The sequence below is a fragment of the Falco naumanni genome, chromosome 12 (genome assembly GCF_017639655.2).
Source record: "Falco naumanni isolate bFalNau1 chromosome 12, bFalNau1.pat, whole genome shotgun sequence".
Taxonomy (NCBI): domain Eukaryota; kingdom Metazoa; phylum Chordata; class Aves; order Falconiformes; family Falconidae; genus Falco; species Falco naumanni.
Genome location: NC_054065.1, coordinates 32,772,161 through 32,784,528, shown reverse-complemented (window position 1 = coordinate 32,784,528; position 12,368 = coordinate 32,772,161). Strand labels below are relative to the sequence as shown.

At 53.2% G+C, this 12,368-nt stretch overlaps 1 protein-coding gene across 1 annotated transcript; it reads right to left on the bottom strand.

Moving 5' to 3' along the window:
- Window positions 1-104: 104 nt before the first annotated feature.
- On the bottom strand, window positions 105-11,865 carry OVOL2 (ovo like zinc finger 2). The gene is made up of 4 exons (XM_040611757.1): window positions 11,708-11,865; window positions 10,876-11,063; window positions 8,459-8,648; window positions 105-4,151 (listed from the first exon to the last, which is right to left on the bottom strand). Exons 1-4 carry the CDS (start codon window positions 11,805-11,807, stop codon window positions 3,841-3,843), a joined length of 789 nt encoding a protein of 262 aa, XP_040467691.1. The 5' UTR covers window positions 11,808-11,865; the 3' UTR covers window positions 105-3,840.
- Window positions 11,866-12,368: the final 503 nt, after the last annotated feature.

Below are 12,368 nucleotides of genomic sequence, written 5' to 3'. Positions count from 1 at the left end.
TTTCATAAAATCAAGTTTTTAAAACACAGCAGAAGCCTTGATGATGTCAGGCAGTATTACTGCTTTGTGTGTTGAACCCCTGGAAAGGTTTTTTCCTCATTCGCTTTCTTTTTATTTTATTTTTTTGTCTCCTCTGAATTGTATATATGAGTTTTCATAATACCACTGCAGATTACAAATAAAAATATGACCAACCTATAAGCATCAAGAAAATCAGGCAGAAATATACCTAAAAAAACCCCAATGGGCAGGCTTGCTGCTGAAGGAACTTAAACCTCTGTAGTGCTTAATCTTCTGCTCCTCCAGAGTACTGAACTTTGGAAACTGCAGTGAAACTTCGTTATAGCGGTACTTGCTTATTCAGACTTGGTCTGGTGATGTTATAATTACTCTGTGCTTAATTAGATTTCTATCTAAAAAGACAAACCATGGAGACTGAGAAACTGGGTTCAGAGATGACTAACGATGCGATGCTGCATGAGCACTCAGAAGTTCTACCTGTTTTACAAGTATCTTCCCACATCACAGAATTTTGGCGAGTGGGTGGTTCAACATAGCTGAACACTGTCAATTTTCTGTGAAAGATAGCTCTGTGGATACAAAGAACGTAGGCATAAGCAAGAGGAAAGATGCCCTGGGCAGAAGCAGGAGGTGATAAAACGTGCTGAATTTCCTGTGTTGATTGGGAAAATTCAGAGTGTGGAACAGTTGGGCAATGTTTGGGTAGGATCGTCGCCCTCATCAGTGCATCATACAGCCATTAGGTGTCTCTGAACTATGTAAGATTTCAGCCTCATCCCACCTCCCAATAAATAAGGACGAGTCTGGAGCCTGGGCAGTGCGGGCAACTGTTGGTTTCACCTGTGTTTATTTGTTTAACAAAAGCCTTGTGTCTGAGGAAGGCTGCCAGCTTACTGGCAATGTCAGTTTGTAAACCTATCTTAAAGTCCTGGGTGAGTCTGTATGTCAGAGAGCCAGGAGAAGGCAGACAGCCTTCAGAGACGGTAGCAGTGGAAGTTACTCGGGTTTAGCACTTCTGAAAGTCTGGCTGCCTCGGGCATTGCTGTGTGAGCACTGCAACGCTTCTGTAGAGGCACAAGCTGGTGCCAGTTTTGTCCCGTAACAGAACTGGCAGATGGCCATTGCTGGTGTCATGCAAACTGAAACCCGCTTTCGTGACCAGTTTAAACTAACTTGCCAGACTGTTAAATTCACATGCCCGCAGCATCTGCTACAGGCAGTATCTGTCCTCTGCAGAAAAACCAGCCAATCAGGGCAATTACTCCAGCTACAACATCCAGCTGTGTTTTTTCTTCCGTGTGCTGCTACCTGCTGCTTTCCTCTGTTGCTGTGAATGTTTTGTTTGACTGAGATCACGTAGATGGACCCACCTGAGTGTGTCTGTAGTTCTTTTGGCAGGGATGTGCTTTGGCAGTGATGCTGGAGGGAAATCAAAAGTAGCATGTGCTCCAGGAGGGGGAAGAAAAACCCCACAAACACACACGCGCGCACACACATAGCCACACAAAACACCTCTCCAGCTAGACAGGGAGGGTTTCAGCCACACCTCTGCTGCTCCAGTTTAAGGGCTGAGGTTTCGGCAGAGCTGAGCACATAAAGCCGTTCCAGCTAGGTGACCGCTGGTGGCTTTGCTCAGATGGCCCCCACCGAACAGTCCCACCTGGGAGCTGAGCTCAACAGCTCCGTTTGCTGACAGCCCTCACTGAGCAGGAGTGTCGCCAGCACCATTGGCTGAACCAGCTTTTCTCAGCCCAGCAATTTTGTCCATGTATTTGCAACGCCTTCCATTTATACTCCTCGGTTATAATGAAGAACCGGGGACCGCCATACAAGCTTTAGCTCTTTTTGCCAAGTAAGGCTTTTCTAATTAACCTCAGATGCTTTTTTCCCCATGAACTTCATGTCTGTTCAAGTATTCTCCAAGCTTTCCCGTTACATAGAATGACAAGTTTGTTCTTTATACAGTAGCATCACTTTATTACCCTCGTTTTCAAGGTACCAAGCACCAACAGTTGTGCTGAATTAAGTATTAATATAATTAGAAATGCTTTTAAACCCCTAGCTCTTCCACACAAGACCCCAAGCAGATGCCTGTACAAAACTGAGGCAGATTTAGAAGATTTGGATGCTTCTTGCAGAGACGCTCAGTGTCATTTTAGTAGTAATGACTGTGAAGGTCCTGGCTAGGATGCGGTATTTTAGGTGGGTTACTTTTCAGTTGTTTCAATGTATGTAGAATACAGCGTATCCTCCCCAAATGTACAGCTTCATTTTGAGCATGAAATGGATTTTTGGCATTTACAAATGAAATCCATTACTTGTTACATGTTTAAATTGATGTAAAACCTGTTTAGCGGCTGTGTCCATTAAGTTAAGAGGCAGATGAATTACACACGCTTGGACCAGAGTAGCTTGTGGTTGCTGAGGCAGTTGCCACCCCACCCTGTCGCTCCTAATAAAGATACCCAGGTGCCCAGTAAAGGCAGCAGCAGCTTCTGAAGAGTCTTAAAAGTGTCAGGTGGTTTCAGCAACGTGAGTTATACGGGCATCCCTCTCCCCTTTTTGTTAAATCCCTAAATTCACACTCTGTAGTCTCTACAGGCTACCCTCTCGGTTGTCCTGTCAAGAGGACAGGTTGTCAAGAGGAGCTGGAGCAGGACTACAGGGCAAGTCCAAAAGCACAGAGATGTAGCACCAGTCCCTCATCATCATCGCCACCTCCTTCCCTCGCAGCATCAGTCTCACTAGGAGCCTTCTAAACTGACTGGTTACCCATGAGAAGCCAGATTCGTGCCTAGAGGTTTGCTCTGATCTCATGAGGCAGAGACGGGCCAAGTCTCCCTTTTCACGGCATTGCACTGCTCTGTCGTGTTAGTAAACAGATCATTAAAAAGAAAAAAAATACACACACACAGAGACACATACACCCCATAAAATACAAAACTGCATTTCACTATGACAGAAAATATGTATTTTCAAGTCACTCAAGTGTTTTCTTTGGGTTTCTGAGTTGATACTGATGTATGTTAAAATGTTGTGGTAATAATCCCCAAAGTGAGCGTGACAAGCCCAGGATCTTGGTAAATCCAGGAGTTAAGGTTACACTTAAATCTAAACATGATAAAAGTTCACAGCTTAAAGTACCTAAAACACAACCATAAGCCTGCTGTGGACTAATGTAATTCGCTAGTAGAGAAAGTTTGGGAGGATAAAGTTCTGCATCCTTTAAAAAAATAATTCAGCTCACCTTGGATCACGCTTCCATAAATCGTTATTCTACTGCACAGGGGGCAGAGCTCAGGCTATTTGCATGTTTTAACTTATTTACCGATACAATGTACTCCTGTTCTTAAGACCATTTTAATTCGTTTTGCATAGAACAATGTACCTAGTAGCTGATCTTACGCGGCACTTTTCACCCAAACCTCTCAAAAGGAATCTGTGCGGGAGGTAACGGTTACTATCGGTACAAAATACGCCGGGGAAGGTGGACTTATTTGTCAGCGGCCACTCAGAAGTGTGGTGGAGCTGAAACGGAAAACAGGTTGGCTGAACGTCAGACCGGTAAGTACTCCATCCCAGAGGTGACAGCTTCTTCCAAGCTTTCCATTTCTTTTGGCCAGATAAAATTCTGATGTTTGCATTGTATACGGGAATATTTCTTTCAAGTTGAGATTCTACCAACATCAAGAGAGTCCCATTAACAAGAGCATCCCTTTCATTTCAGGGATTGCGTTCAAAATGTTTTTTAAAAAAATAATATATATATATAGTCCTACATGTAAACTTCATTCCTTTAGACCACTGTAATCCATTGTGTTACTCATCTTTGTCGTCATCTTTGGAGTCCCTCTGCAGGACAGGGCTCAGTTTGTTTTGCAAAACCGCTGCAAGTTTTTTAGAGGTTTTTTTCAGGAAAGCACTTCCAGGGTGAACGTTACTAACGTGCAGGTACAGGTCCTCCTGTGTGGGGCCTGTGTAGCCGCAGTCTTCGCACACGTAAAGTTTATCTCGCCTCTGTTTGTAGGCGTATTGCTGCTGCACGCCGTGAATCTTCTTGAGGTGGGACTCCAGGGAACAGCGCTGGGTGAAGGCTTTGTTGCAAACCTCACATTTGTAAGGGCGAATTCCTGCAACATTAAAAGACGGCGATTACTGCTCTGATTTCCCTTCCTTACAGCTGACAAAGGAACGGCAAAGAGCAAGGCCCTGGCGTATCAGCTATCGAGCAAAGACCTAGCAGCAGCAGGGAGCTACTGGCCCAAGGAACTATCTGCCTAGATAAAACAGCTTACTTTCAGGCTAAAATTTTCTGGAATGGGTTGATACATTCAGGCATAGAAAACCTAGAAATGTTTTTGAGAAGACATTGGCAGACAGTGAGGATCACAAGTGCCCTTGGCGCATTGCTCCTACAGAAGCCATTACCAACGCTTGCAAAACTTACTCCTTTAGACCCCCACGACTTTTTGAGTTCCTCTGATTAAAGTAAATTAAAGCTGTCCGTTTCAGCTAACCTCACATGTTGGCTTTCATAAGGAATGAAATCCCGTATCTCAGCAAGATCTTAATTTTTAGTGAGCCTTTGCTCGCTGTGATGAGGTTTCAGTGAAGGGCAGCCCAACATGAACAGACACCGATCGCAGGACTTCAGAGGAGAGCGTTTACATAGGATATAGGTTTGATGACTGAGATGACAAGCTCAAGTTCTAGAAGTGCATTTAGATGAAAGAAATATGTTTGTGTGTCTCCAGAGGAGGGAGAAGGGGCTGGTTTGTGATGTCAGTGCCCGAGCAGTGTCGTTTAGTGCAGACAACGAACATCACTGAAATACTGAGCAGCGAAGAGCATCCGTTTTACCACCAGCCAACAGCGATTTACCAACACCCCCTGCAGCACCAGGAACAACAAATAGCTGAGTGTTTAGCAAAACAGCTGAGGGGTTTAGTTCAAAAAAACCTAAACTAGTAGTGATTTGACTTACCAGACTAGATCAGTAAGGTTTCAAGCAGAGACCAGCCTTAACACTGATGCGAGGAGTTCCCTAAACCCCTTTCTTTTCCCAATGCAAGGCGAAACGCTGTTGTGTGGAAGAGCAGACCCCTGGTGAGCTGGGCAAAAAAGGGGCAGAGCACAGGCGTCCACACAGCCAGCTGTCACTTTATAGTCACACTGTGTGAAGTTCACCACCCAGTCGCAGATTTGTCTACCAGAAATCCAAACTAATTAGCAGTTCTAATAAGCAGCATCTTGACTGCATTTTTGCAAGTCTTGTAAAAGGAGGTTGCCCCAGTGCACTGGCTGAAATTACTGAGACTACAGCTTCCTAACGCCTGCTGCTGTGAGACTGCATCAGTTACATTCAACTCCAATTGGGGAGAAACTCCAAATCCTCATTAGAATTCACACACAAAAATGTACCTTTTACAAACTACTTTGGGTGCATTTTCATGCTCCTGAAGGCAACTTAAACCGTCACTGTCCTTGGTTCCTGCTGCCCATGGTGCCCCACGGGCCTGAACACAAGCACAAGGTGGGGAGTGCCAGGATGGCACAGACCATCAGGGCTCTGGGAACCTGTTCATTGCTTAAGAATAATTTGAAAATTTTATTTCGATGTGTATGTTAGTTACCTTTTAATGTTTAGGTCTGCTTATACCATGAAGCTAGACTGGGATGTTTGACCTTCACCTTCTGACACTACGCTACTGTCACACAGTGGGGGTACAAACGCTGCACCGATTTCCACTGGAACACCAACATTCAATAAAGCACGTGTAGCTGAGCAGCTGTAGCTACAAAATAAAGCCCACACTACCACTTGCAGCCTGTTTGCCACAGCATCCCGGCAGGGTGGGGGTGGGCAGCGGCCCCCGGACCCCCAGCCCAGCCCTGCTGCAGCAGCTCTCCCAGAGCGGGCTGCACAGAGCCGCCTCCAGGCGGGCTGGGATGGCTCCAGAGACGGAGACCCCACAGCCCCTCGGGGCAGCCCGTCCCACGGCTCCGGCACCCTCACGGCAGAGAAGTTCTTCCCCGTCTTCAGGCGGAGGTTCCCGTGCTGCAGTCTGTGCCCGTTGCCCCTGTCCTGGCGCTGGGCACCCCTGAACAGAGCCTGGCCCCGTCCTCCTGGCACCTGCCCCTAAGACATTTATATACACGGCTAAGATCCCCTCTCAGTCTTCTCCAGGCTGAACAGCCCCAGCTCTCTGTCCCCAGCAGGGAGATGTTCCAGTCCCCTCATCATCCTCACAGGCTCTGCTGGGCCCTCCCCAGTAGCTCCCCATCTCTCTTGAACTGGGGAGCCCAGCGCTGGGCACAGCACTGCAGATGCGGCCTCACCAGGGCAGAGCAGAGGGGGGATCGCCTCCCTCGACCTGCTGGCCACCCTCCTCCTGGGGCACCCCAGGGTCCCCTTGGCCACCTTTTCTTTAACATTCAGATACAGCCCCGCTCTCCTGGACAGCAATCAGCTCTGACATAGAAAAGGCTGCCGCTTTCAGATGCTGTGTGTCAGCCCGGCAGAGGCACATGCCAGTCCATCACCGGTCCCGCTGCCACAGCCAGCCTTCGCCCCCCTCACCACCCAAGGCACAGGCAAGCACAGCAGATGTGAGCACTCATCCTGGCTTTACGCTGGAGAGGAGAAATAGTGATGCCAGATTTCTTCTAGTAAATTTGGAGACAATCTAACCACAACATTCACATTTCCAGGACAGCAGGTTTTCATTCCTGTCCAGTACAAAGAGTTTTGCAAAATTGGCTCCACTCCTGCACAGCAAGTTCAACCCTACTTGCCACATCTTTGGCTTCTGAGCAGAAACCCTCCTGGATTTAGTTTCTGAAATCTCAAAGGATGAGGGAACAGGTTGAAAAATCACTGCTTTTAGAAGCACTGACTCTGCACTTCAGCCATACCTCAGCAGCAGCTCCATGCTCACAGCCAAGCGCTTTCCTTTCCACATGAAAGCTTTGCAAACAAACCAAAAGAGGCCAAAACACTGAAACGGGCGGCATTGTTTTCCTGAGCTCTCCTGCTGCCTACCAATGTCTGTGCGTCACCTTTAGCAGTTCACCTGGCTAATGGTGCCTAAGCCGAGAAAGGGGCATTGCAGAGCCAGCCTTGGTAATCGGCAGGTCCTGTAGGTAACCACAAACCTGGAAAGCTGGAACGTGCCCAGGAGATGTGGTGGGTGTATGTTCCAGGTGCCCGACAGTGCAAAGTCCAAGCCTCCTGAGCAAAGCCGGCCTGGCCTGCCAGAAAGCATCTTGCTCGGTGAGGATGGGGCTGCTAGTCTATTTAAGCTATCACTTCCACTAAGAAAAAGAAAAACAGAAAGGCAGCCTTCCCCCCGCCTCAGGTTAGGGCAAGCACCTCTGTGACCAGCAAGCAGGGTTTGAGGTGGCTGATCCGGTTCAAGGGAACACGAGCGCTGCTGCCTGGGGTGGGCTCAGGGACTGACCCCACCGCAGCGGCTGTGGAAAGCGCATCCCTCCAGCCCGGGGGCGCGACACGGGGGCATGAGTGAGCAGAGCAGGGGGAGAGGTGATTTTCTTTCCTCCAGTGCCATCACGGGCTTAAACCACAGCACCCTCGGCTGTGCCGGTACACCTGGTGTAGATGCAAGCAGGGAGGAGGGAACTAGCCCAGATTAAAGGCAACTCTTTTACTCTCCCCCCAAACAGGAACCACTATCAGGAGATTTGCAGCCCACCACTCCCGATTTGCCCCCCGTGCTGTGACTGCACAACAAGTGAGCAGAGACCGTTTAGGCTGGTGGCTGAACCGATCTGAACGGCCAGACGTGCAGCGGGAAACAGCTCCCAAAGGGGCCGGAGGAGCTGGAAGGCTGAAGCCGGCAGGGATGCTGCGCGCAGGGTGAGCAGGAGCCAGATGTGTCGCCCGGTTTCCTTAAAGAAGCCGGAGGCACAGCGTGAACCGCAGGGCACGAACCGCACCGGCAGGGCCAGCGGGGAGGGCTCGCAGGGAGCTGCGGAGCCGCTGCTCGCCGCCTCTAGAGGGCAAAGCGCCTTCACCCGCCGCTGCCTCCGCGCACCGGTACCCGCTGCGCTGGCAACAAGGTGCGGCGAGTTATCCCGGGTGGGTTATAACTGGTCTCACTGGCCCCGGCACAGCAGCACGCAGCCGCGTATACACCAGATATGGATGGCGCCTCACGCACCCCCGCTGCTTCACACCAATTTCATTAGTTCTCCTCGATTGTGTTAGTCCCGAGACTTTTTATCTGCTCACACTCACATCTTCCCCTTTCCTCCACTGCACCCCTGCTATTTTTTGCAAATGTTGTTAACGTAGGGTTTGTGTTATTGTCTTGCCGTGTTACCCGAGCCGTCTCCTCACCCTCGTCCCATCTCACCACCTTCTCCCACCTCCCGCTACCCAAAGCCAGCCGCAAGCCCCTGGGAAATACGTTCTCACCGGTATGGGTCCGGACATGTCTTTTCAGATCAAAGGTGTCATTGAAGCCTTTCCCGCAGAAGGTGCACAAGTGCCTCTTCACCTGGCTGTGACACTTGATGTGACGGTTGAGCATCCGCTGCAAGCGAAAGCCTTTGCCACACAGCTCGCAGCTATGCACTGTAGCATCGTTACAGGTGCCGGTGGTGAACTGAGGGATGGAAGAGGACTGGGTGAGTAGGCATCGAGGTGACAAAGACCAACAGAAAACAAAATAAGGAGGGATGGCTTCCTGCGGCATTAAAGACTCTTGGGATATAGTCAAAGTGAAAAATGAAAGCATTCGGGAGATTCTTGCTAAGTAAAACCTTCACGCCCCCCTTGCCATCAAGTGGGTGACTTAATGTGCAAGGTTTGGGACCGATGCAACCCTGGCCAGCTCGGCTTCAGGGCTTACAGCCAGTGTAGTGGTGCCTCCTGGACGCGGGAACCCTCGCCCAGCTACATCCATAAGCACACAGGCTCCGGCTACGAGCAGCTCTCCATGGGGCCACGAGTGTGCTTGCGCCTGCACCAGCTCGTACCCTGGATGGAGGCAGGAGACCCTCCCTGGTGTCAGAGAGTGGTACCCATGCGTCGCCCTCATCCTCCAGCTGCCGTGTCCCTCAAAAACCAGCCAGCGGCAAGAAAAAGGGTAGGTTTGGCGAGATAAACCTAAGGCACATTGTGCTGACTCAGCAGAGACTGAAACAATGGCACTAATCTCCTCTAGTTGGTCTCCCTGACTCGTTAATTAATGGCAGAGTGTCATTAGGGGTTAATCTCCTCATTCCCGCTCCTAATACCAAAAATACTGTGCCAACACCATGACCTAACTTGACTAAGGGAGACACTGATGATTCAGCTCTGGGGAAGAGCGTTTCCTCAGAGGGAAGGCTTAATGTCTGGAAGATGCAAATACCTTGCTGTTAGTTTAATTATTCACGGGGGAGCAGACGTGCCTGCCGCTAGCCGCTTGGGATGGGGGGAAGCCAGCGGAGTAGGCGGCACCGTGCACACAGCTCCCATCGGCTCCTGTGGTGCTTTTGGGGAGTTTCTGTGGCACGCTGAGAAAACCCAGCTCTGCCGAAACGAGTTTTTGCTGTGACAGTTGCTAATAGCCCAGGTTAAATTATACGAAGCAGGTTAAAGTCAAACAGCAGCGGGGCAAGCTCCTCACAGAGACAGGAATATGTTTGGGTTTTCTTTTTCCTGAAAGGGCAGTTATTTTTCCTGATCATCCTCCTTCACTTACTCCTGAAGCAATGCTACCTGAAATTGTAAAGTTGATTAAAAAACAGGCAGCTGTGAAACCAGGAGGTGTGAAACTAGAGGGGGAGCCGTCCGGGAAGTATTTATTGGGCAACAGGTAGGGCTCCACCTCGTGCGGCTGCATATAAGCAGGGTGAAAATGTAGAGTTAATCATGAGATTAATAACAAGGTGGCCGACAGGCTGCCATCCCAGCAGAGACACTGGGAATTTGTACAGCTCCAGCCAGCAAAGCAACAGCCAGGGTTGGTTTAATGAGGTATTAACTAGCCACCCCGGCAAACATATCTCCTCCCTCCTGGCACTGGGGTGGCCTGGCTCCACCTCTGCCCAGGGGAGCCCTGGATGTTTGGGGATGGACGTGGTCCTTCCGCCCCATCTGCACCACCACCGCGCCTCAGGAGCTCGGTCTTGGGTTCCCGAGTACCACGAGGAACCCATGAGCCATTTGCCTTCTCTGCCTTGGGAGGGACATCGCTGTCAGCTCTGCCCGGGGTGGGGACAGACCACGAGAGCTTCTGCCCACGCTGCAGAGAGGCTCTTCAGCAAAGTAAAGGGACAGAAGTGAAGCAACGTGCGTCACTTCACCCAAGCCTGTGGGTCCACCTCAGGGTGACAATGGCCGGAGGAAGGCCCTTCCCTGGCTGCTGTCTCGGTAGGGTCGGTGGCAGCGGGCGGATCCGCCGCAGCCCCCCTTGGCGAAGGCTGGCTCCAACCTGGAAGGGCCTTTTAAGGAGGCCCCACGTTAAGGATCGAGATCCACCCACGCACGGTGGGGCATGACTCCTCACTGCCAGGGCTGGTCCTTCCTGGCTGGGTTCAGAGCTCCTGCGGGACCCGAGCCAAGCGGGTCAGGGGCAGCACGTCCCAGGCTGGGATAAGGGAAGGCAAAGGGCGCTGGAAGATTACGGTACATCGCTTACGAGGCTTGCCCTGCCGCTGCCATCCGATGGCCAGCCGCTCTCGCGGGCCTCCGTCTCGCTGGGTGGGACAGGTGCTGTCACCTCTAGCAGAGAGAGCCCAAGGGACTGGTGTCACCGGGTGTCCGCGAGCCGCCAGCCGGGCCCTGCCCTTGAAGCGGGGTCACCCCATCCGCGGGGACAAGACCGCAGCGACGCGGGTGGTTACCTTGATTTTCGACCTGACCACGGGGCGCTTGATGGCCAGGTCCAGCAGCATCCCCCCGGCCGTGCCCAGGGCTCCGGGGGCGGGCTGGGGCGTCGGGGGCTCGCTGGGCTCCACGTCGCGGGTCCCGCTGCTCCCGCTGCTCTCCAGGCTGCAGCTGTCCTCGTAGCCCAGCACGGAGCCGATCCCGCCTGCACGGGGGGTGCGGTGAAGCGGAGCCGGGGGGGCCCCGCCGAGCCCCTGTTTAACCTGCGGGCGGGCCGCGGGGGAGGATCCCGGCTCCGCTGCAATCGGAAACTCAAACACGAACGGTCCCAAAGTTCAAACAAGCCAGCGCCGCCGCCTTCCCGTTATACCCCGGGCAAGGGCAGGAGGAGGAGGAGAAGGAGGAGGAGGAAGAGAGGGGGAGGCCAGGAGTACATCACACACCCCCACCCCCCCGCCCGGGGCCCTTTATGCGCTTCCCCCCGCCACCTTTCTCATGCAAACGACGTTTCCCACCTTCCCAGGCGGACACACACAGACACCCCCACCCCCACCCCGCCATGCCCGGGGGGGCTCCCCGGGGTGCGAGCCGGTGCCAGGCGGAGGGGGGGGGGGGGGGGGGCTGCATGGCCCTGCGGGGGGCCGGCCCCCTGTACCCCGGCCGCTGGCGGGGGTCTCCCGCCGAGCCCCCCCTTCCCGGCACGTTCCGACCAGCCCCCCCCGGCCCGGCAAAGCCCCTTCCCCAGCCCAGCGGGCGCCAAGCGAGAGCGGGGGGCTGGGGGGGCGCCCCCTCCTCCCTGCCGCCCCCCCCCCCCCCGGCGGCGAGCGGTGCCGGGGCCGGCAGCCCTACCTGGGATGTAGGTGTCGGCTCGCTCCTCGTCGGGCAGCCCATCCCAGCTGCGCACCGCCGGCTGCGGGCTCCGGCGCTTCACCAGGAAGGCTCTGGGCATGGCGAGGGCAGGGGGCTCGGCTCGGCACGGCTCGGCACGGCTGGGAGGGGAGCGGAGCGGAGCGGCTCCCCCCGCCGCCCGGCCGCAGCCCGGCGGGGCGCGGGCGCTGCGCTGCCGTCCGCGGGGAGCGGGACCGCACGCACCGGGCAGCGCCGCCGAGGAGCGGGGAGGGGAAGGGGAGGGGAAGGGGGGTGGGGGGGGGGGGGGGGAGGAAAGTTTCATAAGGTGGAATAGAAAAATGCACCAGGAAACTTGGGAAGGAGCATGCGTGCTGCAAACATAACGGTGTCAACAAGTCTGCTTACCTGTCCGACCGGTTGGAGCAGCTGAGCTTTGTTCCAGCCCTTCCTAAGGCATGAATGTTTGCAAAAGAATTTAACGTCTGAAAATTAAAAAAAAAAAAAAAAAAAAACAAACCAAAAAAACCCTCACAGACCGCCCTCCCCCAGGAGGGGAGCCCTGACGCTGTCCGCCCGCCGGGGGTCCCCGGGGGGCCGCCCCCTGCCCGCCCGGCCCGGGACGCTGCCCGGCTCCCCCGCCGCGGCTGCGGGTCCCACCGCC

Coding starts and splice junctions, on each gene's coding strand:
- OVOL2 (XM_040611757.1), bottom strand. CDS start 11,807: ATGCCCAGAGCCTTCCTGGTGAAGCGCCGGAGCCCGCAGCCGGCGGTG. Junction 11,064..11,707: donor AGCCGACACCTACATCCCAG/GTAGGGCTGCCG, acceptor CCCCCCGTGCAG/GCGGGATCGGCTCCGTGCTG. Junction 4,152..8,458: donor ACATGTCCGGACCCATACCG/GTGAGAACGTAT, acceptor TTAATGTTGCAG/GAATTCGCCCTTACAAATGT.